This window comes from Larus michahellis, unplaced genomic scaffold (assembly GCF_964199755.1).
Source record: "Larus michahellis unplaced genomic scaffold, bLarMic1.1 SCAFFOLD_519, whole genome shotgun sequence".
NCBI lineage: Eukaryota > Metazoa > Chordata > Aves > Charadriiformes > Laridae > Larus > Larus michahellis.
In genome coordinates, this window is record NW_027436220.1 from 1 (window position 1) to 25,380 (window position 25,380).

Here is a 25,380-nt window from a genome sequence, read left to right on the forward strand (position 1 = left end):
CAGCCCCTAACCCAGCCACTAACCAGCCCCTAACCAGCCACTAACCAGCCCCTAACCAGCCCCTAACCGACCCACTAACCAGCCCCTAACCAGCCACTAACCAGCCACTAACCAGCCCCCAACCAGCCCCAAATGGCCCCTAAGCAGCCACTAAACGACCCACTAACCAGCCACTAACCAGCCCCTAACCAGCCCACTAACCAGCCCCCAACCAGCCCCTAACCAGCCCCCAACCAGCCCCTAACCAGCCCCTAACCAGCCCCCAACCAACCCCTAACCAGCCCCTAACCAGCCCCTAACCAGCCCCTAACCAGCCCCCAACCAACCCCTAACCAGCCACTAACCAGCCCCCAACCAGCCCCTAACCAGCCCCCAACCAACCCCTAACCAGCCCCCAACCAACCCCTAACCGCCCCCCCAAGCCCTTCACAAGCCCCTTAATGAGGGGAGGGGGCGTGGCCACCTGGGGAAGGGGCGTGGCCACGCACCCAGGTGGGCGGGGCATGGGGCTATCCCCCCCCCCCCCCCAATGAGCGGGGCCGGATCGCCCGGGGGGCGGGTCTTCCAGCTGCCCCAATGGCGTGGGCGGAGCCAAACCCGCCGGGTGGGCGTGGCCCAAGTCCCCTTGTGGGCGTGGCCAACTCCCCCTTAGTGGCGCCGCTGGCTCCCCCCCCGGTGGGGCGGGGCCCAACCCCTCCGCCCCCCCGTCGTGGGCGTGGCCAAGCTCGGGGGTGGGCGGGGCCGTGCCCCGCTTGTGGGCGGGGCCAGCTCCACTTGTGGGCGGGGCCAGCGGTGCCAAGGGGCTGCGTGGATGAGGCTCGGGGGGGGGGGGGAGGGGATGTGGGCGTGGCTGGGCGTGGCCGGGCGTGGCCGGGCGTGGCCGGGCGTGGCCGGGGAGGGGTCCGCGGTACCTGCTTGAAGCGGGGGTGGGAGGCGTCGCGCAGCAGCAGCAGGAGGAGGCTCTCGCTGGTGGTGAGAAAGGCCCCGCTCTGCCGCAGCCGCCCCAGCGCCACCAGACGGTCCACCTGGCTGCGGGGGGGGGGGCGGGGGGGGGGGGGGAGGACACACCCACAAAGGGGGCGGGGTCAGAGCCCCACGCCCCCCCCCCCCAAACCTCCCATAGACCCCCAGACCCCCCCTTAAACCCCACAGAGTCGTCCCCCCCAGCTCCCCCATAGCCCCCCAGACCCCCCCTTAACCCCCCTTAACCCCCCCAGACCCCCTTAAACCCCCCCCTTAACCCCCCCCAGATCCCCCATAGCCCCCCAGACCCCATTAAACCCCCCCCTTAACCCCCCACAGCCCCCCCCATAGCCCCCCAGACCCCCCCTTAACCCCCCCAGACCCCCTTAAACCCCCCCCTTAACCCCCCCCAGATCCCCCATAGCCCCCCCAGATCCCCTTAAACCCCCCTTAACCCCCCATTGCCCCCCCCATAGGCCCCCCAGACCCCCCCTTAACCCCCCCTTGCCCCCCCATAAGCCCCCCAGACCCACCCTTAACCCCCCATAACCCCCCCAGACCCCCTTAAACCCCCCCTGAAGCCCCCCATTGCCCCCCCCATAGGCCCTCCATAGCCCCCCAGACCCCCCCTGAACCCCCCATAGCCCCCCCAGACCTCCTTAAACCCCCCCCCTTAACCCCCCCAGACCCCCCATAGCCCCCCAGCCCCCCACATGGCTCCCCCATGGCCCCCCCAGACCCCCCTTAAACCCCTCTTAACGCCCCACAGCCCCCCCCCATAGTCCCCCCCCCAGCCCCCCCTTAAATCCCCCATTCCCCCTCCAGCCCCCCTGTCTTCCCCCCATGTCCCCCCCCCACTACCCCCCATGGCCCCCCATTGCCCCCCCAGACCCCCATCTGCCCCCCATTTCTCCCTCCATTCCCCCTCCAGGCCCCCCATCTTCCCCCTGTGTCCCCCCCACTGCCCCCCCGAGACCCCCATGGCCCCCCCAGACCCCCCCAGACCCCCCCACGACCCCCCCAGCCCCCCATTTCTCCCTCCATTCCCCCTCCAGGCCCCCCATCTTCCCCCTGTGTCCCCCCCACTGCCCCCCCGAGACCCCCATGGCCCCCCCAGACCCCCCCATCTCCCCCCCAGACCCCTGTCTGCCCCCCATTTTTCCCCCCATTCCCCCTCCAGGCCCCCCATCTTCCCCCTGTGTCCCCCCCACTGCGCCCCATGGCCCCCACTGCCCCCCCGAGACCCCCATTGCCCCCCCAGACCCCCCCATCTCTCTCCCCAGACCCCCATCTGCCCCCCATTTTTCCCCCCATTCCCCCTCCAGGCCCCCCATCTTCCCCCTGTGCCCCCCCCACTGCGCCCCATGGCCCCCCACTGCCCCCCCGAGACCCCCATTGCCCCCCCAGACCCCCATCTGCCCCCCATTTCTCCCTCCATTCCCCCTCCAGGCCCCCCATCTTCCCACTGTGTCCCCCCCACTGCCCCCCCAGCCCCCCATTTTTCCCCCCATTCCCCCTCCAGGCCCCCCATCTTCCCCCTGTGTCCCCCCCACTGCCCCCCCAGCCCCCCATGGCCCCCCCAGACCCCTGTCTGCCCCCCATTTTTCCCCCCATTCCCCCTCCAGGCCCCCCATCTTCCCCCTGTGCCCCCCCCACTGCCCCCCCAGCCCCCCATTTTTCCCCCCATTCCCCCTCCAACACCCTCATCTTCCCCCTGTGTCCCCCCCACTGCACCCCATGGCCCCCCACTGCCCCCCCGAGACCCCCATTGCCCCCCCAGACCCCCATCTGCCCCCCATTTCTCCCTCCATTCCCCCTCCAGGCCCCCCATCTTCCCACTGTGTCCCCCCCACTGCCCCCCCAGCCCCCCATTTTTCCCCCCATTCCCCCTCCAGGCCCCCCATCTTCCCCCTGTGTCCCCCCCACTGCCCCCCCAGCCCCCCATGGCCCCCCCAGACCCCCGTCTGCCCCCCATTTCTCCCTCCATTCCCCCTCCAGCCCCCCCATCTTCCCCCTGTGTCCTCCCCACTGCCCCCCCAGCCCCCCATTTTTCCCCCCATTCCCCCTCCAGGCCCCCCATCTTCCCCCTGTGTCCCCCCCACTGCCCCCCATGGCCCCCATTGCCCCCCCCCAGACCCCCCCACCTCCCCCCCAGACCCCCATTCCCCCCCCATTTCTCCCTCCATTCCCCCTCCAGCCCCCCCATCTTCCCACTGTGTCTCCCCCATTGCCCCCCAGACCCCCCCACGACCCCCCCAGCCCCCCATGCCCCCCCCCCGGCCCCCCCCGGCCCCCCACCTGCGGGAGGAGCAGGCGTCCACCACCACGTGCACGTCGAGGCCTCGCTCCAGCAGATCCAGCGCCGTGTGCTGGGGGGGGGGACACGGGGGGGGGACACGGGGGGGGGGGGGTGTGTTACACATTGGGGGGGGACACACATTTTGGGGGGGCAGCAGCACCCCCATTTCACAACCCCCCCCCCCCCCCCCATTGCAGGATCCAGGCGTCTGGGATGGGACCCCCCCCCCCCCGCCCCCCTCCATGGGACACCCCCAAATGCTGGGGGTCCCCCCCCCAAATCACTGGGTCCCCCCCCAAACCCCTGTGTCCCCCCCAAACATTGGGGTCCCCCCAAACCCTTGTGTCCCCCCCCAAACCCCTGGGTCCCCCCCAAACATTGGGGTCCCCCCGAACCCCTGGGTCCCCCCAAACCCTTGTGTCCCCCCAAACCCCTGTGCCCCCCCAAATCCCTGGGTCCCCCCAAATCCCTGGATTCCCCCAGGCCCTGAATCCCCCCCAAACCCCTGTGCCCCCCCCAAACATTGGGGTCCCCCAAAACCCCTGGGTTCCCCCCCAACCCCTGGATTCCCCTGAACCCCTGCGTCCCCCCCAATCATTGGGGGTCCCCCCCCAAACCCTGGGTCCCCCCCAAACATTGGGGGTCCCCCCCAAATCCCTGGATCCCCCCCAAACCCCTGGATCCCCCCCAAACCCCTGGGTCCCCCCCAACCCCTGGATCCCCCCAAACCCTTGTGTCCCCCCCAAACCCCTGGCTTCCCCCCCAAACCCCTGGATTCCCCCAAACCCTTATGGCCCCCCCAAATCCCTGGATCCCCCCAAAAACCCTGGGTCCCCCCCCCAACCCCTGTGTCCCCCCCCAACCCCTGGATTCCCCTGAACCCCTGGATCCCCCCAAACCCCTGAATCCCCCCCAAACATTGGGGTCCCCCCAAATCCCTGGGTCCCCCCCACATCCCTGGCTTCCCCCCCAACCCCCTGGATTCCCCCAAAACCCTTGTGTCCCCCCCAAACCCTGGATCCCCCCAAACCCTTATGGCCCCCCAAACCCCTGGATCCCCCCAAAAACCCTGGGTCCCCCCCAAACCCCTGGGTCCCCCCCAAATCCCTGGATTCCCCTGAACCCCTGGGTCCCCCCAAACTCCTGGATCCCCCCCAAACCCCTGAATCCCCCCAAACATTGGGGTCCCCCCAAATCCCTGGGTCCCCCCCACATCCCTGGCTTCCCCCCCAACCCCCTGGATTCCCCCAAACCCTTATGGCCCCCCCAAACCCCTGGGTCCCCCCCAAATCCCTGAATCCCCCCAAACCCTTGTGTCCCCCCCAAACCCCTGGATCCCCCCCAAATCCTTGTGTCCCCCCCAAACCCCTGGGTCCCCCCCAAACCCCTGGATTCCCCCAAACCCCTGGATTCCCCCAAACTCTTGTGTCCCCCCCAAATCCCTGGATCCCCCCCAAACCCCTGGATTCCCCTGAATCCCTGAATCCCCCCAAACCCCCTGGGTCCCCCCAAACCCTTGTCTCCCCCCAAATCCCTGTGTCCCCCCCAAATCCCTGGGTCCCCCCCATCCCCTGGGTCCTCACCAAATATTGGGGTCCCCCCAACCCCTGGCTTCCCCCCCAACCCCTGGGTCCCCCCCAAACCCCTGGATCCCCCAAACATTGGGGTCCCCCCCAACCCCTGTGTCCCCCCAAACCCTTCGATCCCCCCAAACCCCTGGATTCCCCCAAAACCCTTGTGTCCCCCCCAAACCCTGGATCCCCCCAAACCCTTATGGCCCCCCCAAACCCCTGTGTCCCCCCAAACCCCTGGATCCCCCCAAACCCTTATGGCCCCCCCAAATCCCTGGATCCCCCCAAAAACCCTGGGTCCCCCCCAAACCCCTGTGTCCCCCCCCAACCCCTGGATTCCCCTGAACCCCTGGGTCCCCCCCAAACCCCTGGATTCCCCCCAAACCCCTGAATCCCCCCAAACATTGGGGTCCCCCCAAATCCCTGGGTCCCCCCCACATCCCTGGCTTCCCCCCCAACCCCCTGGATTCCCCCAAAACCCTGTGTGCCCCCAAACCCCTGGATCCCCCCAAACCCTGGATTCCCCCCAAAACCCTGGGTCCCCCCCAAACCCCTGGGTCCCCCCCATCCCCTGGGTCCTCCCCAAATATTGGGGTCCCCCCAACCCCTGGCTTCCCCCCCAACCCCTGGGTCCCCCCCAAACCCCTGGATCCCCCAAACATTGGGGTCCCCCCCAACCCCTGTGTCCCCCCAAACCCTTCGATCCCCCCAAACCCCTGGATCCCCCCCAAATCCCTGGGTCCCCCCCAAACCCCTGGGTCCCCCCCACATCCCTCGCTTCCCCCCCAACCCCTGGGTCTCCCCCAACCCCTGGATCCCCCCCAAACCCTTGTGTCCCCCACAAACCCCTGGATCCCCCCAAACCCTTATGGCCCCCCCAAATCCCTGGATCCCCCCAAAAACCCTGGGTCCCCCCCAAACCCCTGGGTCCCCCCCAAATCCCTGGATTCCCCTGAACCCCTGGATCCCCCCAAACTCCTGGATCCCCCCCAAACCCCTGAATCCCCCCAAACATTGGGGTCCCCCCAAATCCCTGGGTCCCCCCCACATCCCTGGCTTCCCCCCCAACCCCCTGGATTCCCCCAAACCCTTATGGCCCCCCCAAATCCCTGGGTCCCTCCCAAACCCCTGGGTCCCCCAAACATTGGGGTCCCCCCCAACCCCTGTGTCCCCCCAAACCCTTCGATCCCCCCAAACCCCTGGATTCCCCCAAAACCCTTGTGTCCCCCCCAAACCCTGGATCCCCCCAAACCCTTATGGCCCCCCCAAACCCCTGTGTCCCCCCAAAAACCCTGGATCCCCCCAAACCCTTATGGCCCCCCCAAATCCCTGGATCCCCCCAAAAACCCTGGGTCCCCCCCAAACCCCTGGGTCCCCCCCAAAAACCCTGCGTCCCCCCAAAGCCCCGGGTTCCCCCAAACCCCTGAATCCCCCCCCAGACCCCCGGGGTGCCCCCCGCCCCCCCCCGGAGCCCCTCACCAGGATGCAGGCCTGGGTCTCGATGCCGCAGAGGATGGCGGAGGCGAGGTGGGGCACGGCCCCCAGCTGGGCCTCCACGGCCGGCACCACCATGCTGAAGCAGGTTTTGGGGTGCTTGGGGAGGTCCTGGGCCCCCAACTCCGGCACCGTCGGTCCCAGCACGTCGGGACGCTGCTCCGTCACCACCACCGGCACCCCCAGCTCCCGGCACCCCTTTTTTTTTTTTTTTGGGGGGGGGGGGAACGGACGTCAGTGGGGCACGACAGTGGGGTTCAGTGGGGCCGGGGGACGGGGGGGGGTCCCAGGGATTCGGGGGGTGTGTGGGGTCCAGATATGGGGGGGTCTCTGGGGCCGGGGAGGGGGTCAGTGGGGCTCGAATTTGGGATTTCCGTGGGTTTGGGGGGGTCTGTGGGGCCCAGATATGGGGGGTCTCAGGGGCTGGGGGCGGTGGGGGGGAAAACCAGGCACTGGTGACCCCAGTTTGGGGGGGGGGGGGATGTCAGTGGGGGGGGGGGGTCTGTGGGGCCAGGAGATGGGGGGGGGTCCCAGGGATTCGGGGGTGTGTGGGGTCCAGATATGGGGGGTCTCAGGGGCTGGGGGGGGTGGGGGGGTCAGTGGGACCCAAATTTGGGATTTCCGTGGGTTTGGGGGGGTCTGTGGGGCCCAGATATGGGGGGTCTCAGGGGCTGGGGGGGGTGGGGGGGTCAGTGGGACCCAAATTTGGGATTTCCGTGGGTTTGGGGGGGTCTGTGGGGCCCAGATATGGGGGGTCTCAGGGGATGGGGGGTGTGGGGGGGTCAGTGGGACCCGAATTTGGGATTTCCGTGGGTTTGGGGGGGTCTGTGGGGCCCAGATATGGGGGGTCTCAAGGGCTGGGGGGGGGGTGTGGGGGGGTCAGTGGGACCCGAATTTGGGATTTCCGTGGGTTTGGGGGGGTCTGTGGGGCCCAGATATGGGGGGTCTCAGGGGATGGGGGGGGGGTCTCAGGGGCTGGGGGTGTGGGGGGGTCAGTGGGGCCCGAATTTGGGATTTCCGTGGGTTTGGGGGGGTCTGTGGGGCCCAGATATGGGGGTCCCAGGGTCTTCAGCGGGTCTATGGGGCCAGGATATGGGGGTCCCAGCAGCTGGGGGGGGTCAGTGGGGCCCAGATACGGGGGTCCCCAGTGGGTCTGTGAGGCAAGAACATGGGGGTCCCATGGGTCGAGGGTCTCTGTGGGTCCTGGACACCGGGGTCCTGTGGGTCGGGGCAGGGCTGGGGGGGTCTGTGTGGGGTCTGTGGGTCCTGGGGTTGGGGTCCTGTGGGGCAGGGGTCTCTGTGGGGCAGGGCTGGGCGGATCTGGCTGGGGTGCTGTGGGTCCTGTGGGTCGGGGTCCCATGGGCTGGGGGCCTCCGTGGGTCCTGGACACCAGGGTCCCATGGGGCAGGGGGCTCCATGGGGCAGGGCTGGGGGGGTCTGTGGGTCCTGTGGGTTGGGGGCCTCCGTGGGTCCTGGACACCGGGGTCCTGTGGGTCGGGGGTCTCTGTGGGGCAGGGCTGGGGGGTCTGGGGGGGTGCTGTGGGTCAGGGGTCTCTGTGGGGCAGGGCTGGGGGGGTCTGTGGGTTCTGTGGGTCGGGGGCCTCCGTGGGTCCTGGACACTGGGGTCCTGTGGGTCGAGGGTCTCTGTGGGGCAGGGCTGGGGGGGTCTGGGGGGGGTGCTGTGGGTCAGGGGTCTCTGTGGGGCAGGGCTGGGGGGGTCTGTGGGTTCTGTGGGTCGGGGACCTCTGTGGGTCCTGGACACCGGGGTCCCGTGGGTCGGGGGTCTCTGTGGGGCAGGGCTGGGGGGGCCTGGGGGGGGTCTGTGGGTCCTGGGGGGGGGTCTGTGGGTCTCAGGGTTGGGGTCCTGTGGGTCAGGGGTCTCTGTGGGTCCTGGACACCGGGATCCTGTGGGTCGGGGGTCTCTGTGGGGCAGGGCTGGGGGGGTCTGGGGGGGGTGCTGTGGGTCAGGGTCTCTGTGGGGCAGGGCTGGGGGGGTCTGGGGGGGGTCTGTGGGTCCTGGGGTTGGGGTCCTGTGGGTCAGGGGTCTCTGTGGGTCCTGGACACCGGGGTCCCGTGGGTCGGGGGTCTCTGTGGGGCAGGGCTGGGGGGTCGGGGGGGGGGGGGGGGGGTTGCTGTGGGTCGGGGATCTCCGTGGGGCTTCGGTGGGTCGCGGGGGCCGGGGGGGGGGGAACCTGGAGGACGCGGGCGGCGACGGCCACGACGTGGGGGAAGGCGGCGACGCGATGGCGGAATCGCTCCTGGAGGTCGCAGAGGAGCAGGACGGAGGCGCGGGGGCAGAGACGGCCCAGGCGGGGCCCCGCCATGGCCCAGGCGTGACACACGCGTGTGCGGGGGGGGGGGCGGGGGCGGGGGCGGGCGTGAGCGGCTGCGGGGAGAGGGGGGGGGGGGTGTGGTGTGTGAGGGGCCACGCGCCCGTGGGAGGCCCACGGAGGCCTCCCGTGGGGGATGTCATGGGGCACACGCGTGTGACACGCAGCTGGGCCGGTCACGCGGGTCACGTGACACGTGGGAGCTGGCGCGTAGGTCACGTGACGCAGGGCGGGGGGCGGGGGGGGGCGGGGGGGCCGGTGGGTCACGTGACGCACGCGCGTGAGGCAGCACGTGGGTCACATGATGCACGCGAGCCGGCAGGTGGGTCACGTGACACACGCGTGTGAGGCAGCACGTGGGTCACGTGACGAGCGTGAGCCGGCACGTGGGTCACGTGACACGTGGGAGCCGGCAGGTGGGTCACGTGACCCACGCGTGTGAGCCAGCAGGCGGATCACATGATGCGCGTGAGCCGGCAGGTGGGTCACGTGACACGTGGGAGCCGGCAGGTGGGTCACGTGACACACGCAGGCGAGCCAGTACGCAGGTCACGTGACATGCGTGAGCCGCCACGTGGGTCACATGACACACGCGTGTGAGGCGGCGCGTGGGTCACGTGACACGTGGGAGCCGGCACGTGGGTGACGCGACCCACGCGGGGGGAGCCAGTGGGTCACGCGCCACGCGCGCGCGAGCCGGCACACGGGACACGTGCCACCCGCCTGCGAATGGCCCCGGGAGTCACGTGACCCGCTCGTGTGACACACGCGCGTGAACTCCCGCGCGAGTCACGCGGGCGCCGCCCCCGCAGCCAATCAGCGGCCGCGCCGCGCCACCGCCCCCGACTGCACCCCGCTCCCCTCCCACCAATCACCGCCCCCCAAAGCGACTGACCAATGACAGGTGGCGGCCCACCACAAGCCCCGCCCCTCCCAGCCCTCACGCAGCCACCGCGCCCCCGAGGTCGCTCCAGCCAATCAGAGCGGGGGGACGGACCCCACCCCTCGCTCAGCCCATAGGCACCGCCTTCCTCCCCCCACCGGCCAATCCAAGAAGTTCGGGGGCGGTGCCACGGTCCCCGGGGGAGCCAATGAGAAGCTGAGGGGTGTTGCCGCCAAAGCCAGGCCCCTTCAGCGTCTCAGCCAATCAGGGGACGGGGCGGCGGCCATGATGGCCCGTTTGCCAACGGACCTTAAAGGGACAGGCCGGGGGGGGGGTCAGGGTGAGCGGCCCCGAACGCCGGGGTGTCCCGGGTGTGGCGGGGGTGTCCCCGGGTCCCCGGTGTCCCCGGGAGGGGCGGGGGGGGGAGTGGGTCTTACCTGTCCGACTCCCCTCTGTCCTGGGCGCTGACTGGCCGCGGGGTCGCCGCCGCCGCCGCCGGGCAGGGAGGTGAAAGGGGCGGGGCCAAGCGAAGGAAGGGGGCGGGGTTTCCGGGCCCTCCCAGTTGGCTCCGCCCCCGACGGGGAGGGCGCGCCAAAGGAACCGCCTCGTTGCCGTGGAGACGGGGGCGGGGCCAGAGGGAGGGGGCGGGGCCGTCCGCAGTCCAGGCTCCGGGGAAGGGGCGGGGGGGTTTGGGGGGGTCCCAGAGGGGATCCGGGGGGTCTCAGGGGAGTTGGGGGGGTCTCAGAGGAGTTGGGGGGGTCCCAGGAGGATGGGGGGGGTCCACGAAGGGTTTTGGGGGGGGTCTCAGAGAGGTTTGGGGGTCCCAGAGGGATTTGGGGGGGGGTCCCAGAGGGGTTTGGGGGGTCCCAGGAAGAACGGGGGGGTCCCAGAAGGGTTTGGGGGGGGTCCCAGAGAGGTCTGGGGGGGTCCCAGGAGGATGGGGGGGGGGTCCACGAAGGGTTTTGGGGGCTCCCAGGAGGACTGGGGGGGTTCCCAGAGGGATTTGGGGGGTCCCAGGAGGATGGGGGGGGTCCCAGTGGGATTTGGGGGGGGTCCCAGAGGGGTTTCGGGGGGTCCCAGGAAGAATGGGGGGGGTCCCCGAGGGATTTGGGGGGGTCCCAGAGAGGCTTGGGGGGTCCCAGGAAGAATGGGGGGTCCCAGAAGGGTTTGGGGGGCTCTCAGAGAAGTTTAGGGGGGTCCCAGAGGGGTTTGGGGGGTCCTAGGAAGAATGGGGGGGGGTCCCAGAAGGGTTTGTGGGGGGTCCCAGAGGGGTTTGGGGGGTCCCAGAGGGATTTGGGGGGGGTCCCAGAGAGGTTTCGGGGGGTCCCAGGAGGATGGGGGGGTTCCCAGAGGGATTTGGGGGGGTCCCAGAGGGGTTTGGGGGGTCCCAGGAAGAATGGGGGGGTCCCAGAAGGGTTTGTGGGGGGTCCCAGAGGGGTTTGGGGGGTCCCAGAGGGATTTCGGGGGGTCCCAGAGAGTTTTCAGGGGGTCCCAGGAGGACTGGGGGGTCCCAGAGGGATTGGGGGGATCCCAGGAAGAATGGGGGGGTCCCAGAGGGATTTGGGGGGGTCCCAGAGGGGTTTGAGGGGTCCCAGGAGGACTGGGGGGTCCCAGAGGGATTTGGGGGGGTCCCAGGAAGAATGGGGGGGGGTCCCAGAAGGGTTTGTGGGGGGTCCCAGAGGGGTTTGGGGGGTCCCAGAGGGATTTGGGAGGGGTCCCAGAGAGGTTTCGGGGGGTCCCAGGAGGATGGGGGGGTTCCCAGAGGGATTTGGGGGGGTCCCAGAGGGGTTTGGGGGGTCCCAGGAGGCTGGGGGGGTCCCCGAGGGATTTGGGGGGGTCACAGAGGGGTTTGGGGGGTCCCAGGAAGAATGGGGGGGTCCCAGAGAGATTTGGGGGGGTCCCAGAGGGGTTTGAGGGGTCCCAGAGGGGTTTGGGGGGTCCACGAAGGGTTTTGGGGGGTCTCAGAGAGGTTTGGGGGGTCCCAGGAGGACTGGGGGGGTCCCAGAGGGATTTGGGGGGGGTCCCAGGAGGACTGGGGGGGTCCCAGGAAGAATGGGGGAAGTCCCAGAGAGATTTGGGGGGGTCCCAGAGGGGTTTGAGGGGTCCCAGGAGGATGGGGGGGTTCCACGAAGGGTTTGGGGGGGTCTCAGAGAGGTTTGGGGGGGTCCCAGAGGGGTTTTTTGGGGGGGTCCGGGATGGGGGTGTTCCCCCAGCAGCCGCTGGGTCCTGGTGCCCCCCCCCCCCCCCCCCGCCAGGGGCCACCAGGCCCCCCCCCGGGACGCACACGCGTGTCACGTGTCACCACATGACCTTTATTTGGGGGGGGGGGGGGGGGGTGTCACACACATGGATACACCTCACAGCGGGGACCCCCCCATCGCCGGGGGGGGGGGATGGGGGGGCCCTGGGGGGGCAGTGGGGGGTGGCAGCGTCCTTTGGGGGGCCCCGGGGGGGGGGGACACACACCAAGGGGCCCTCGGGGGGGGTCCCATGGGTGTCCCAGCCCCCCCGCAGGGGTTTTGGGGGCACCGGGGGGGTCCCTAGTCTCAGGGCCCCCCCTCCATCCCCCTCCCATGCTCGTGGGGGGGGGGCAGCTCCCAGGGGCTGTGGTGGCCACAGGGGGGGCCCGTAGGTGGCCACAGGGTGTCCCAGCCCCCCCGGGGGGGGTCTCAGGAGTCCTTGGGGGGGGTCCCCAGGCTCAGGGCCCCCCCTCCATCTTCCATGGTTGGGGGGCAGCCCCCCCCTTGCTCAGGCTCCCAGGGGCTGTGGTGGCCACAGGGGGCCCATAAGTGGCCACAGAGTGTCCCAGCCCCCCCGGGGGGGGTCTCAGGAGTCCTTGGGGGGGGTCCCCAGGCTCAGGGCCCCCCCTCCATCTTCCATGGTTGGGGGGCAGCCCCCCCCTTGCTCAGGCTCCCAGGGGCTGTGGTGGCCACAGGGGGCCCGTAGGTGGCCACAGAGTGTCCCAGCCCCCCCGGGGGGGTCTCAGGAATCCCCGGGGGGGGGTCCCCAGGCTCGGGGCCCCCCCTCCATCCCCTCTGGTTGGGGGGCAGCCCCCCCCGCTCAGGCTCCCAGGGGCTGTGGTGGCCACAGGGGGCCCGTAGGTGGCCACAGAGTGTCCCAGCCCCCCCCGGGGGGGGTCTCGGGGGTACCTGGAGGGGGGGGACGGTGTCTCGGGGGGGTCGCCAGGCTCAGGGCCCCCCCTCCATGGCCATGGCGCGCTGGTTGGCGGGCAGCCCCCCCTGCTCCAGCTCCCAGAGGCGGCGGCGCAGGCGGCAGAGGGGGGGCAGCAGCTCGGGGGCCGGGGGCTCCCCCGGGCGCAGGCGGAAGCCCTGGGTGGGCAGCAGCAGCGGGGGGTGCTCCGAGAAGCTCTCGAAGATGTCACCTGGGGGGGGGACACAGGGGGGGGACAGGTCAGGGGACGGGGGAGCGCCAGGGTGAGGGACAAGGACAAGGGGGGGGGGGCAGAGAGGGGACAAGGGGGACAGGATGGGGACAGGGGACAGGGAGAGGGGACAAGGGGGACAGGGACACGGAGCATGGGATGGGGACAGGGGACAGGGAGAGGGGACAAGGGGGACGGGATGGGGACAGGGGACGGGGACACAGAGCACGGGATGGGGACAGGGGACAGGGAGAGGGGACAAGGGGGACAGGATGGGGACAGGGACACGGAGCACGGGATGGGGACAGGGAGAGGGGACAAGGGGGACAAGGGACAGGGAGCACGGGATGGGGACAGGGGACAGGGAGAGGGGACAAGGGGGACAGGATGGGGGCAGGGGACAGGGAGAGGGGACAAGGGGGACAGGATGGGGGCAGGGGACAGGGAGAGGGGACAAGGGGGACGGGATGGGGGCAGGGAGAGGGGACAAGGGGGACGGGATGGGGACAGGGGACAGGGACACGGAGCACGGGATGGGGACAGGGAACAGGGAGAGGGGACAAGGGGGACGGGATGGGGACAGGGGACGGGGACACGGAGCATGGGATGGGGACAGGGGACAGGGAGAGGGGACAAGGGGGACAGGGACACGGAGCATGGGATGGGGACAGGGGACAGGGAGAGGGGACAAGGGGGACGGGATGGGGACAGGGGACGGGGACACAGAGCACGGGATGGGGACAGGGGACAGGGAGAGGGGACAAGGGGGACAGGATGGGGGCAGGGGACAGGGAGAGGGGACAAGGGGGACGGGATGGGGGCAGGGAGAGGGGACAAGGGGGACGGGATGGGGACAGGGGACAGGGACACGGAGCACGGGATGGGGACAGGGGACAGGGAGAGGGGACAAGGGGGACGGGATGGGGACAGGGGACAGGGACACGGAGCACGGGATGGGGACAGGGAGAGGGGACAAGGGGGACGGGATGGAGACAGGGGACAGGGACACGGAGCACGGGACGGGGACAGGGGACAGGGAGAGGGGACAAGGGGGACGGGATGGGGACAGGGGACAGGGACACGGAGCACGGGATGGGGACAGGGGACAGGGAGAGGGGACAAGGGGGACGGGATGGGGACAGGGGACAGGGACACGGAGCACGGGACGGGGACAGGGGACAGGGAGAGGGGACAAGGGGGACGGGATGGGGACAGGGGACAGGGACACGGAGCACGGGACGGGGACAGGGGACAGGGAGAGGGGACAAGGGGGACGGGATGGGGACAGGGACACGGAGCATGGGATGGGCACAGGGGACAGGGAGAGGGGACAAGGGGGACAGGATGGGGGCAGGGGACAGGGAGAGGGGACAAGGGGGACGGGATGGGGACAGGGGACAGGGACATGGAGCACGGGACGGGGACAGGGGACAGGGAGAGGGGACAAGGGGGACGGGATGGGGACAGGGGACAGGGACACGGAGCACGGGACGGGGACAGGGGACAGGGAGAGGGGACAAGGGGGACGGGATGGGGACACGGGGTGAGGGATGGGGACAGGGGACAAGGGACGGGGCCATGGAGCATGGGATGGGGACAGGGGACAGGGAGAGGGGACACAGAATGGGGACAGGATGGGGACAGGGGACAAGGGACGGGGACAGGGACACGGAGCATGGGATGGGGACAGGGGACAAGGGGGACAGGGGGTGGCAGGGGGTGGCAGGGGGTGACACTGACCGGTGGCCACCAGCTCGCGCTCCTTGGGGGAGGGGGGCTCCAGCCACAGGGGTGACAGGGGGTGACGGGGGTGACAGGGGTGACAGGGGGGTGACAGGGGGGTGGCACAGGGTGACAGAGGGGTGACAGGGGGTGACACAGGGTGGCAGGGGGTGACAGGGGAGTGACACTGACTGGTGGCCACCAGCTCGTGCTCCTCGGGTGGGGGGGCTCCAGGCACGGGGGTGGCAGAGGGTGACAGGGGGTGACAGAGGATGACAGGGGGTGACAGGGGGTGACACAGGGTGACAGGCGGTGCCAGGGGGGTGCCAGGGGGGTGCCAGGGGGTGATGGGGGTGACAGGGGGTGGCACAGGGTGACAGAGAGGTGGCACGGGGTGACAGAGGGGTGACACTGACCGGTGGCCACCAGCTCGCGCTCCTCGGGGGTGGGGGGGCTCCAGGCACAGGGGTGACAGGGGGTGACAGAGGGTGACAGGGGGTGACAGGGGGTGACAGGGGGTGATGGGGTGACGGGGGGTGACAGAAGGTGACAGAGGGGTGGCAGGGGGTGACAGGGGTGTGATGGGGGGTGACAAGGGGGTGACAAGGGGTGGCACGGGGTGACAGAGGGGTGGCAGGGGGTGCCAGGGGGGTGCCAGGGGGTGATGGGGGTGACAGGGGGTGGCACAGGGTGACACAGGGTGGCAGGGGGTGACAGGGGGGTGACAGGGGGGTGACACTGACCAGTGGCCGCCAGCTTGCGCTCCTCGGGGGTGGGGGGGCTCCAGGCACAGGGGTGACAGGGGGGTGACAGAGGATGACAGGGGGTGACAGGGGGGTGACACAGGGTGGCAGGGGGTGACAGGGGGGTGACACTGACCGGAGGCCGCCAGCTCACGCTCCTCGGGGGTGGGGGGGCTCCAGACACAGGGGTGACAGGGGGTGACAGAGGATGACAGGGGGTGACAGGGGGGTGGCAGGGGGTGACAGGGGGGTGACACTGACCGGTGGCCGCCAGCTCGCGCTCCTCGGGGGGGGGGCTCCAGGCGGGGGGGGGCGCCCGGCCCAGCCCCAGCTGATAATGGCGCAGCAGATGGTGGAGCTGGGCCGGGGACAGCGCCGGGTACTCGGCCCGTAGCCGCGGCCACGTCGCCTGGGGACACGCGGGGACACCATGGGGACACCGTGTCACCGCTGTGCCACCTCCCCCTGTCCCCATCCCTGTCCTTTCTCCTGCCATGCCCACGTCACTTGGGGACACCTTGGGGACACACTGGGGACACCGTGGGGACACCTCCCCTGTCCCCATCCCTGTCCCTTCTCCTGCCACCTCCGTGTGTGCCCACGTCACTTGGGGACACCTTGGGGACACCTTGGGGACACTTCCCCTGTCCCCATCCCTGTCCCTTTTCCTGCCACGTCTGTGTGTGCCCACATCACTTGGGGACACCTTGGGGACACCATGAGGACACGACAGGGACACCATGTCACCTCTGTGCCACCTCCCCCTGTCCCCAAGCCCCTGGCCCCATCCCTGTCCCTTCTCCTGCCACCTCCGTGTGTGCCCACGTCACTTGGGGACACCTTGGGGACACACTGGGGACACACTGGGGACACCGTGTCACCACTGTGCCACCTCCCCCTGTCCCCATCCCTGTCCTTTCTCCTGCCATGCCCACGTCACTTGGGGACACCTTGGGGACACACTGGGGACACCATGGGGACACCTCCCCTGTCCCCATCCCTGCCCCTTCTCCTGCCACCTCCGTGTGTGCCCACGTCACTTGGGGACACCTTGGGGACACACTGGGGACACCGTGTCACCACTGTGCCACCTCCCCCTGTCCCCATCCCTGTCCCTTCTCCTGCCATGCCCACGTCACTTGGGGACACCTTGGGGACACACTGGGGACACACTGGGGACACCTCCCCTGTCCCCATCCCTGTCCCTTCTCCTGCCACCTCCGTGTGTGCCCACGTCACTTGGGGACACCTTGGGGACACACTGGGGACACCGTGTCACCTCTGTGCCACCTCCCCCTGTCCCCATCCCTGTCCTTTCTCCTGCCACCTCCGTGTGTGCCCACGTCACTTGGGGACACCTTGGGGACAACTTGGGGACACCTCCCCTGTCCCCATCTCTGTCCCCATCCCTGTCCCTTCTCCTGCCACCTCCATGTGTGGCCACGTCACTTGGGGACACCTTGGGGACACCATGTCACCTCTGTGCCACGTCCCCCTGTCCCCATCCCTGTCCCTTCTCCTGCCATGCCCGCGTCACTTGGGGACACCTTGGGGACACTGTGGGGACACCACTGTGCCACCTCCCCCCCATCCTTGTCCCTTCTCCTGCCACCTCCACGTGTGCCCACGTCACTTGGGGACACCATGGGGACACCGTGTCACTGCACTGCCCCACCCCCACCCCTCTCTCACAGTGTCCCCACCGTCCCCCGTCCCCAGTGTCCCCTGTTGTCCCCCGCTGTCCCCTGGGTCCCCGCTGTCCCCACGTCCCCCACTGTCCCACATCCGCTGTGTCCCCGCTGTCCCCAGTGTCCCTCTGTCCCCTGCGTCCCCCACTGTCCCCAGTGTCCCTGTGTCCCCTGTGTCCTCACTGTCCCCAGTGTCCCCCGCTGTCCCCAGTGTCCCCCATGTCCCTGCTGTCCCCAGTGTCCCTGTGTCCTCACTGTCCCCAGTGTCCCCCGCTGTCCCCTGCTGTGTCCCTGACGTCCCCCGTGTCGCCACTGTCCCCTGTGTCCCCGAGTGTCCCCACTCTCCTGCATGTCCCCCACTGTCCCTATGTCCACACTGTCCCCAGGTGTCCCCAAGTGTCCCCGAGCGTCCCCACGTTACAGAGGCAGCTGCGGGGGGTGCAGCAGAGGGTGGGGGTGGCCCAGAGCTTGCGGAAGAACTGGCCGGCGATGTCCCCAAGGCCCAATGCTGACAGCCCCCCTGTCCCCCAAGTGTCCCCCAAGTGTCCCCAAGTGTCCCCAAGCGTCCCCAAGCGTCCCCAAGCGTCCCCTAAGTGTCCCCAAGCGTCCCCTAAGTGTCCCCACGTTACAGAGGCAGCTGCGGGGGGTGCAGAGGAGGTTGGGGGTGGCCGAGAGCTTGCAGAAGAACTTGCTGGCGATGTCCCCGAGGCCCAGGGCCGTCAGCCCCCTTGTCCCTCACTGTCCCCCAAGTGTCCCCAAGTGTCCCCTAAGTGTCCCCTAAGTGTCCCCAAGTGTCCCCAAGTGTCCCCAAGTGTCCCCAAGTGTCCCCACCTTGCAGAGGCAGCTGCGGGGGGTGCAGAGGAGGTTGGCGGTGGCCGAGAGCTTGCGGAAGAACTCGCCAGCGATGTCCCCGAGCCCCAGGGCCATCAGCCCCCTTGTCCCTCACTGTCCCCCAAGTGTCCCCAAGAGTCCCCTAAGTGTCCCCAAGTGTCCCCCAAGTGTCCCCAAGCGTCCCCAAGTGTCCCCAAGTGTCCCCACGTTACAGAGGCAGCTGCGGGGGGTGCAGAGGAGGTTGGCGGTGGCCGAGAGCTTGCAGAAGAACTCGCTGGCGATGTCCCTGAGCCCCAGGGCTGTCAGTCCCCTTGTCCCTCACTGTCCCCCAAGCGTCCCCAAGTGTCCCCAAGTGTCCCCAAGTGTCCCCAAGTGTCCCCAAGCGTCCCCACCTTGCAGAGGCAGCTGCGGGGGGTGCAGAGGAGGTTGGCGGTGGCCGAGAGCTTGCGGAAGAACTCGCCAGCAATGTCCCCGAGGCCCAGGGCCGTCAGCCCCCTTGTCCCTCACTGTCCCCCAAGTGTCCCCAAGAGTCCCCTAAGTGTCCCCTAAGTGTCCCCTAAGTGTCCCCTAAGTGTCCCCTAAGTGTCCCCAAGCGTCCCCACCTTGCAGAGGCAGCTGCGGGGGGTGCAGCAGAGGGTGGGGGTGGCCGAGAGCTTGCGGAAGAACTGGCCGGCGATGTCCCCGAGCCCCAATGCTGACAGCCCCCCTGTCCCCCTAGTGTCCCCAAGTGTCCCCAAGCGTCCCCACCTTGCAGAGGCAGCTGCGGGGGGTGCAGAGGAGGTTGGCGGTGGCCGAGAGCTTGCGGAAGAACTCGCCGGCGATGTCCCCAAGCCCCAGGGCCATCAGCCCCCCTGTCCCCCAAGTGTCCCCCAAGTGTCCCCAAGAGTCCCCTAAGTGTCCCCTAAGTGTCCCCAAGTGTCCCCAAGAGTCCCCTAAGTGTCCCCTAAGTGTCCCCAAGTGTCCCCAAGTGTCCCCACCTTGCAGAGGCAGCTGCGGGGGGTGCAGAGGAGGTTGGCGGTGGCCGAGAGCTTGCGGAAGAACTCGCCAGCGATGTCCCCGAGCCCCAGGGCCGTCAGCCCCCTTGTCCCTCACTGTCCCCCAAGTGTCCCCAAGTGTCCCCTAAGTGTCCCCAAGCGTCCCCACGTCACAGAGGCAGCTGCGGGGGGTGCAGAGGAGGTTGGGGGTGGCCGAGAGCTTCCGGAAGAACTGGCTGGCGACGTCCCCGAGGCCCAGGGCCGTCAGCCCCCCTGTCCCTCACTGTCCCCCAAGTGTCCCCAAGAGTCCCCTAAGTGTCCCCAAGTGTCCCCTAAGTGTCCCCAAGCATCCCCAAGTGTCCCCACGTTACAGAGGCAGCTGCGGGGGGTGCAGAGGAGGTTGGGGGTGGCCGAGAGCTTGCGGAAGAACTGGCTGGCGATGTCCCCGAGGCCCAGGGCCGTCAGCCCCCCTGTCCCCCAAGTGTCCCCTAAGTGTCCCCAAGTGTCCCCAAGTGTCCCCAAGTGTCCCCACGTCACAGAGGCAGCTGCAGGGGGTGCAGCAGAGGGTGGGGGTGGCCGAGAGCTTGCGGAAGAACTGGCCGGCGATGTCCCCGAGCCCCAATGCTGACAGCCCCCCTGTCCCCCTAGTGTCCCCAAGTGTCCCCAAGTGTCCCCACCTTGCAGAGGCAGCTGCGGGGGGTGCAGAGGAGGTTGGCGGTGGCCGAGAGCTTGCGGAAGAACTCGCCGGCGATGTCCCCGAGGCCCAGGGCCGTCAGCCAGTCCAGCACCAGGTCCAGGTTGCTGCGGATCCTCACCGCCCGCCACCACTGGAAGAAGGGCCCGGCGCTGCCTGGGGGGGGGGGACACAAATGGGGACCGGGGGGGAGGGGTGGGGATCAGGGGGGGTCTCGCTCTGTCCCCTCTGTGTCCCCTCTGTGTCCTGTCGTGTCCCCGTCCCCCCCCCCCCGCCATCCCCGTCCTTCCTGCCCACGGAAACGGGCAGCTTCCTGCGGCTCCCAGTTGGGACAATGGGAGGAAACTGGGGGCGATGGGGGGGGGGGGCGGTGAAGGGCAGCCCCACGGCCCGGCCTGGGGGATATGGGGCTGGGAGGGAGGAGGGGGGGGGGTGTCGGACCCACAGAGGTGTCCCTCAGTGGGGCAGGGACCCACACATACACACACACACACACACACACACACACCCAGAGCACCAGGGACCCCCCAGACCCAACCCAGAGAGGACCAGGGACCACCGGACCCACCCCCCAGCTCTGCCCCACAGAGCACCAGGGACCCCCATATCCATCCCCCAGCCCCCCAACCCTGCCCCACAGAGCACCAGGGACCCCCAGACACATCCCTGAGCCCCCCAGCCCTGCCCCACAGAGCACCAGGGACTCCCAGACACATCCCTGAGCCCCCCAGCCCTGCCCCACAGAGCACCAGGGACTCCCAGACACATCCCTGAGCCCCCCAGCTCTGCCCCACAGAGCACCAGGGACCCCCAGACACATCCCTGAGCCCCCCAACCCAGCCCCACAGAGCTCCAGGGACCCCCAGACACATCCCTGAGCCCCGCAACCCTGCCCCACAGAGCTCCAGGGACCCCCAGACACATCCCTGAGCCCCCCAGCCCTGCCCCACAGAGCACCAGGGACCCCCAGAGCCACCCCCCAGCCCCCCAGCCCTGCCCCACAGAGCACCAGGGACCCCCAGAGCATCAGGGACCCCCAGACACATCCCCGAGCCCCCCAGCCCTGCCCCAGAGAGCTCCAAGGCCCCACACACCCACCCCACAGAGCTCCAGGGCCCCACACATCCATCCCCTGGCCCCTTAGAGCACCAGGGACCCCCAGACCTACCCTACAGCCCCCCAGCCCTGCCCCACAGAGCACCAGGGACCCCCAGACACATCCCTGAGCCCCCCAACCCAGCCCCACAGAGCTCCAGGGACACCCAGACACATCCCTGAGCCCCCCAGCCCTGCCCCACAGAGCTCCAGGGACCCCCAGAGCCACCCCCCAGCCCCCCAGCCTTGCCCCACAGAGCTCCAGGGCCCCACACATCCATCCTCCGGCCCCTTAGAGCACCAGGGACCCCCAGACACATCCCTGAGCCCCCCAACCCTGCCCCACAGAGCTCCAGGGACCCCCAGACACATCCCTGAGCCCCCCAGCCCTGCCCCACAGAGCACCAGGGACCCCCAGACACATCCCCGAGCCCCCCAGCCCTGCCCCACAGAGCTCCAAGGCCCCACACACCCACCCCACAGAGCTCCAGGGACCCACACATCCATCCCCCAGCCTCTTAGAGCACCAGGGACCCCCAGACCTACCCTACAGCCCCCCAGCCCCACCCCACAGAGCGCCAGGGACCCACACATCCATCCCCTGGCCCCCCGCCCCTGCCCCACAGAGCACCAGGGACTCCCAGACACATCCCCAAGCCCCCCAGCCCTGCCCCACAGAGCACCAGGGACCCCCAGACACATCCCTGAGCCCCCCAGTCCTGCCCCACAGAGCTCCAGGGACCCCCAGAGCCACCCCCCAGCCTTGCCCCACAGAGCTCCAGGGCCCCACACATCCATCCTCCGGCCCCTTAGAGCACCAGGGACCCTCAGACACATCCCTGAGCCCCCCAGCCCTGCCCCACAGAGCACCAGGGACCCCCAGACACATCTCCACACCCCCCGGCCCTGCCCCACAGAGCACCAGGGACCCCCAGAGCACCAGGGACCCCCAGACACATCCCCGAGCCCCGCAACCCTGCCCCACAGAGCACCCCTGCCCCACGCATCTATTCCCCCCCCCGCCCCGGCCTTTCCGGCGCCCCCCGACCTTTCTCCATGAGGGTGTTGAAGAGGGAGGCGTTGGAGAAGAAGAAGAGGTAGCCGAAGGTCTGGGAGACGAGGTCGGGGTGGAGCTGGCAGTGGCGGGTGAGCTCCAGGGCCGCCTGGTAGACGGCCAAGGTGGGGCGCACGCCCTCGGGGACGGTGGCCAGGTCCTGCCCGGCGCTGGGCTCCCCGGCCCCCGAGAAGGGGTTGCTCTCCAGGAGGGCGGGCAGGGCCGAGTAGAGCGTCTGCGGGTTGGGGGGGGGGGGGGTCAGAGGTCAGGAAGGGGTTTGGGGGGGGTTTTTGGGGGGATCAGAGGTCAGGAAAGGGGGTTTGGGGGTTCAGAGGTCAGGAAAGGGGGTTTGGGGGGGTTTTGGGAGGGGTCGGAGGTCGGGAAAGGGGTTTTGGGGGGGTTTTGGGGGGATCAGAGGTCAGGAAAGGGGGTTTGGGGGGGTCAGAGGTCAGGAAAGGGGGTTTGGGGGGGTTTTGGGGGGATCAGAGGTCAAGAAAGGGGGTTTGGGGGGGGTTTGGGAGGGGTCGGAGGTCGGGAAAGGGGTTTTGGGGGGGTTTTGGGGGGATCAGAGGTCAGGAAAGGGGGTTTGGGGGGATCAGAGGTCAGGAAGGGGTTTGGGGGGGGTTTTGGGGGGATCAGAGATCAGGAAAGGGGGTTTGGGGGGATCAGAGGTCAGGAAAGGGGTTTTTGGGGGGTTTTGGGGGGTCGGAGGTCGGGAAAGGGGTTTTGGGGGGGTTTTGGGGGGATCAGAGGTCAGGAAAGGGGGTTTGGGGGGGTCAGAGGTCAGGAAAGGGGTTTTGGGGGGGTTTGGGAGGGGTCGGAGGTCGGGAAAGGGGTTTTGGGGGGGTTTTGGGGGGATCAGAGGTCAGGAAAGGGGGTTTGGGGGGGTCAGAGGTCAGGAAAGGGGTTTTGGGGGGGTTTTGGGGGGGTTGGAGGTCGGGAAAGGGGTTTTGGGGGGGGTTTGGGGGGATCAGAGGTCAGGAAAGGGGGTTTGGGGGGGTCAGAGGTCAGGAAAGGGGTTTTGGGGGGGTTTTGGGGGGGTTGGAGGTCGGGAAAGGGGTTTTGGGGGGGTTTTGGGGGGATCAGAGGTCAGGAAAGGGGGTTTGGGGGGGTCAGAGGTCAGGAAAGGGGTTTTGGGGGGGTTTTGGGGGGGGTCGGAGGTCGGGAAAGGGGTTTTGGGGGGGGTTTGGGGGGATCAGAGGTCAGGAAAGGGGGTTTGGGGGGGTCAGAGGTCAGGAAAGGGGTTTTGGGGGGGTTTTGGGGGGGTTGGAGGTCGGGAAAGGGGTTTTGGGGGGGTTTTGGGGGGATCAGAGGTCAGGAAAGGGGGTTTGGGGGGGTCAGAGGTCAGGAAAGGGGTTTTGGGGGGGTTTGGGAGGGGTCAGAGGTCGGGAAAGGGGTTTTGGGGGGGTTTTGGGGGATCAGAGGTCAGGAAAGGGGGTTTGGGGGGGTTTGGGGGGGTCGGAGGTCAGGAAAGGGGTTTTGGGGGGGTCAGAGGTCGGGAAAGGGGTTTTGGGGGGGGTTTGGGGGAGGGTCGGAAGTCGGGAAAGGGGTTTTGGGGGGGTTTTGGGACGATCAGAGGTCAGGAAAGGGGTTTTGGGGGGGTTTTGGGGGGGGTCGGAGGTCGGGAAAGGGGGTTTGGGTGGGTCAGAGATCAGGAAAGGGGTTTTGGGGGGTCAGAGGTCAGGAAAGGGGTTTTGGGTGGGGTCGGAGGTCGGGAAAGGGGTTTTGGGGGGGGTTTGGGGAGGTTTTGGGGGGGTCGGAGGTCAGGAAAGGGGTTTGGGGGGGTCGGAGGTCAGGAAAGGGGTTTTGGGGGGCGTCGGAGGTCAGGAAAGGGGTTTTGTGGGGGATTTGGGGGGGGTTTTAGGGGAGTTGGAGGTCAGGAAAGGGGTTTGGGGGGGGTCGGAGGTCGGGAAAGGGGTTTTGGGGGAGTTTTGGGGGGGGGTTGGGGGGATTGAAGGTTGGGAAAGAGTTTGGGGGGGTGGTTGTGGGGGGGGTGGGGGTTAGAGGGCAGGAAAGGGTTTGGGGGGGTGGTTGTGGGGGGGGCTGGGGGTTAGAGGGCAGGAAAGAATTTAGGGGGGTGGTTGGGGGGGTGGGGGTTAGAGGGCAGGAAAGAGTTTGGGGGGGGGGTTTGTGTGGGGGGGTGGGGGTTAGAGGGCAGGAAAGAGTTTGGGGGGGTGGTTGTGGGGGGGTGGGGGTTAGAGGGCAGGAAAGAGTTTGGGGGGTGGTTGTGTGGGGGGGTGGGGGTTAGAGGGCAGGAAAGGGTTTGGGGGGGGGTTTGTGTGGGGGGGTGGGGGTTAGAGGTCAGGAAAGAGTTTGGGGGGTGGTTGTGTGGGGGGGTGGGGGTTAGAGGGCAGGAAAGGGTTTGGGGGGGGGTTTGTGTGGGGGGGTGGGGGTTAGAGGTCAGGAAAGGGGTTGGGGGGGCTGGGGGTTAGAGGGCAGGAAAGGGTTTGGGGGGGTGGTTGTGGGGGGGGGGGTGGGGGTTAGAGGGCAGGAAAGAGTTTGGGGGGGTGGTTGTGGGGGGGGGTGGGGGTTAGAGGGCAGGAAAGAGTTTGGGGGGGTGGTTGTGGGGGGGGGGTGGGGGTTAGAGGGCAGGAAAGGGTTTGGGGGGGTGGTTGTGGGGGGGGGGGTGGGGGTTAGAGGGCAGGAAAGAGTTTGGGGGGGTGGTTGTGGGGGGGGGGTGGGGGTTAGAGGGCAGGGAAGGGTTTGGGGGGGGTTTTGGGGGGGTGGGAGTTAGAGGTTCAGGAAAGGGTTTGGGGGTGGGGTTAGGCATCAGGAAAGGGTTTTGAGGAGGTTTTTTGGGGGGGGGGGGGGGGGGTTTTGGGGGGGGGGGGGGGGGCTGACCTTGGTCAGGTAGTAGACGGACTGCTGGAAGGTGGACATGATGACCTCGTCCAGGACGCCCATGGCCTCGTCGCAAGCTTCCAGGTCGCCCGTCAGCTCCTGGCAAGGGCCTGGAGCAGGGGGGGGGGGGTGTGGAAAAAAAAGGCAGGAGAATATAAGGCCCCCCCCCCCCCCCAGCTAATATTTGGAGTGGGGGGGGGTGGTGGTTGAGGGCTCACCTTCCAGCTCCAGCTCTTTCTCCAGCTCCAGGACGCGGCCCTGGGCCAGGTTGAGCAGCTCGGTGGCGTTGGCCAACCAGAGCATGAGGGGCCGCAGGTCGGCCATCACCGCCTCCACGCTGGGGGCCGGGGGGGCCGCGTCCTGCTGGCTGTTAAAGCCGGGGGGGGGGCGGGGGAACAGGGATTAGGGAAGGGGAGGGGGAGGGGGTGATCACCACACCCAGACCCCCAGTGCTTGTGGGGTTTGGGAGCCCCCCCTCCCCCACCAGAGCAGGGATGGCGGGGGGGGGGGGGGAAGGGATGCCATGGGGTGGGCCCCCCCCCCCCATCAGGACTGGTTTTGGGGTGGCCCCCCCCGGCACACAATGGCTTTGGGGTTCCCCCCCCATCAGGGCTGGTTTTGGGTGGCCCCCCCCCAATGGCTTTGGGGTTCCCCCCCATCAGGGCTGGTTTTGGGGTGGCCCCCCCCCCGGCACACAATGGCTTTGGGGTTCCCCCCCATCAGGGCTGGTTTTGGGGCGTCCCCCCCCCAATGGCTTTGGGGTCGTCCCTCCCATCAGGGCTGGTTTTGGGGTGTCCCCCCCCCCTCAATGGCTTT

At 68.9% G+C, this 25,380-nt stretch overlaps 2 protein-coding genes across 2 annotated transcripts; both read right to left on the reverse strand.

Annotated features, from left to right (window-relative positions):
* Nucleotides 1–494: 494 nt before the first annotated feature.
* ISOC2 (isochorismatase domain containing 2) lies at nucleotides 495–10,095 on the reverse strand. Its single transcript, XM_074571723.1, has 5 exons — nucleotides 9,978–10,095; nucleotides 8,520–8,713; nucleotides 6,313–6,525; nucleotides 3,262–3,332; nucleotides 495–1,029 (listed from the first exon to the last, which is right to left on the reverse strand). Exons 2-5 carry the CDS (start codon nucleotides 8,649–8,651, stop codon nucleotides 510–512), a joined length of 936 nt encoding a protein of 311 aa, XP_074427824.1. The 5' UTR covers nucleotides 8,652–8,713; nucleotides 9,978–10,095; the 3' UTR covers nucleotides 495–509.
* A 1,737-nt stretch (nucleotides 10,096–11,832) lies between these two features.
* RASIP1 (Ras interacting protein 1) lies at nucleotides 11,833–24,938 on the reverse strand. The gene is made up of 6 exons (XM_074571722.1): nucleotides 24,783–24,938; nucleotides 24,565–24,674; nucleotides 21,718–21,958; nucleotides 19,558–19,730; nucleotides 15,649–15,796; nucleotides 11,833–12,922 (listed from the first exon to the last, which is right to left on the reverse strand). Exons 1-6 carry the CDS (start codon nucleotides 24,886–24,888, stop codon nucleotides 12,729–12,731), a joined length of 972 nt encoding a protein of 323 aa, XP_074427823.1. The 5' UTR covers nucleotides 24,889–24,938; the 3' UTR covers nucleotides 11,833–12,728.
* Nucleotides 24,939–25,380: the final 442 nt, after the last annotated feature.

Coding starts and splice junctions, on each gene's coding strand:
- ISOC2 (XM_074571723.1), bottom strand. CDS start 8,651: ATGGCGGGGCCCCGCCTGGGCCGTCTCTGCCCCCGCGCCTCCGTCCTG. Junction 6,526..8,519: donor TCGCCGCCCGCGTCCTCCAG/GTTCCCCCCCCC, acceptor AAAAAAAAAAAG/GGGTGCCGGGAGCTGGGGGT. Junction 3,333..6,312: donor AGACCCAGGCCTGCATCCTG/GTGAGGGGCTCC, acceptor CCCCCCCCCCAG/CACACGGCGCTGGATCTGCT.
- RASIP1 (XM_074571722.1), bottom strand. CDS start 24,888: ATGGCCGACCTGCGGCCCCTCATGCTCTGGTTGGCCAACGCCACCGAG. Junction 15,797..19,557: donor CCCGCAGCTGCCTCTGCAAG/GTGGGGACACTT, acceptor GCGTGTCCCCAG/GCGACGTGGCCGCGGCTACG. Junction 12,923..15,648: donor GCGCGAGCTGGCGGCCACCG/GTCAGTGTCACC, acceptor TCCCCCCCCCAG/GTGACATCTTCGAGAGCTTC.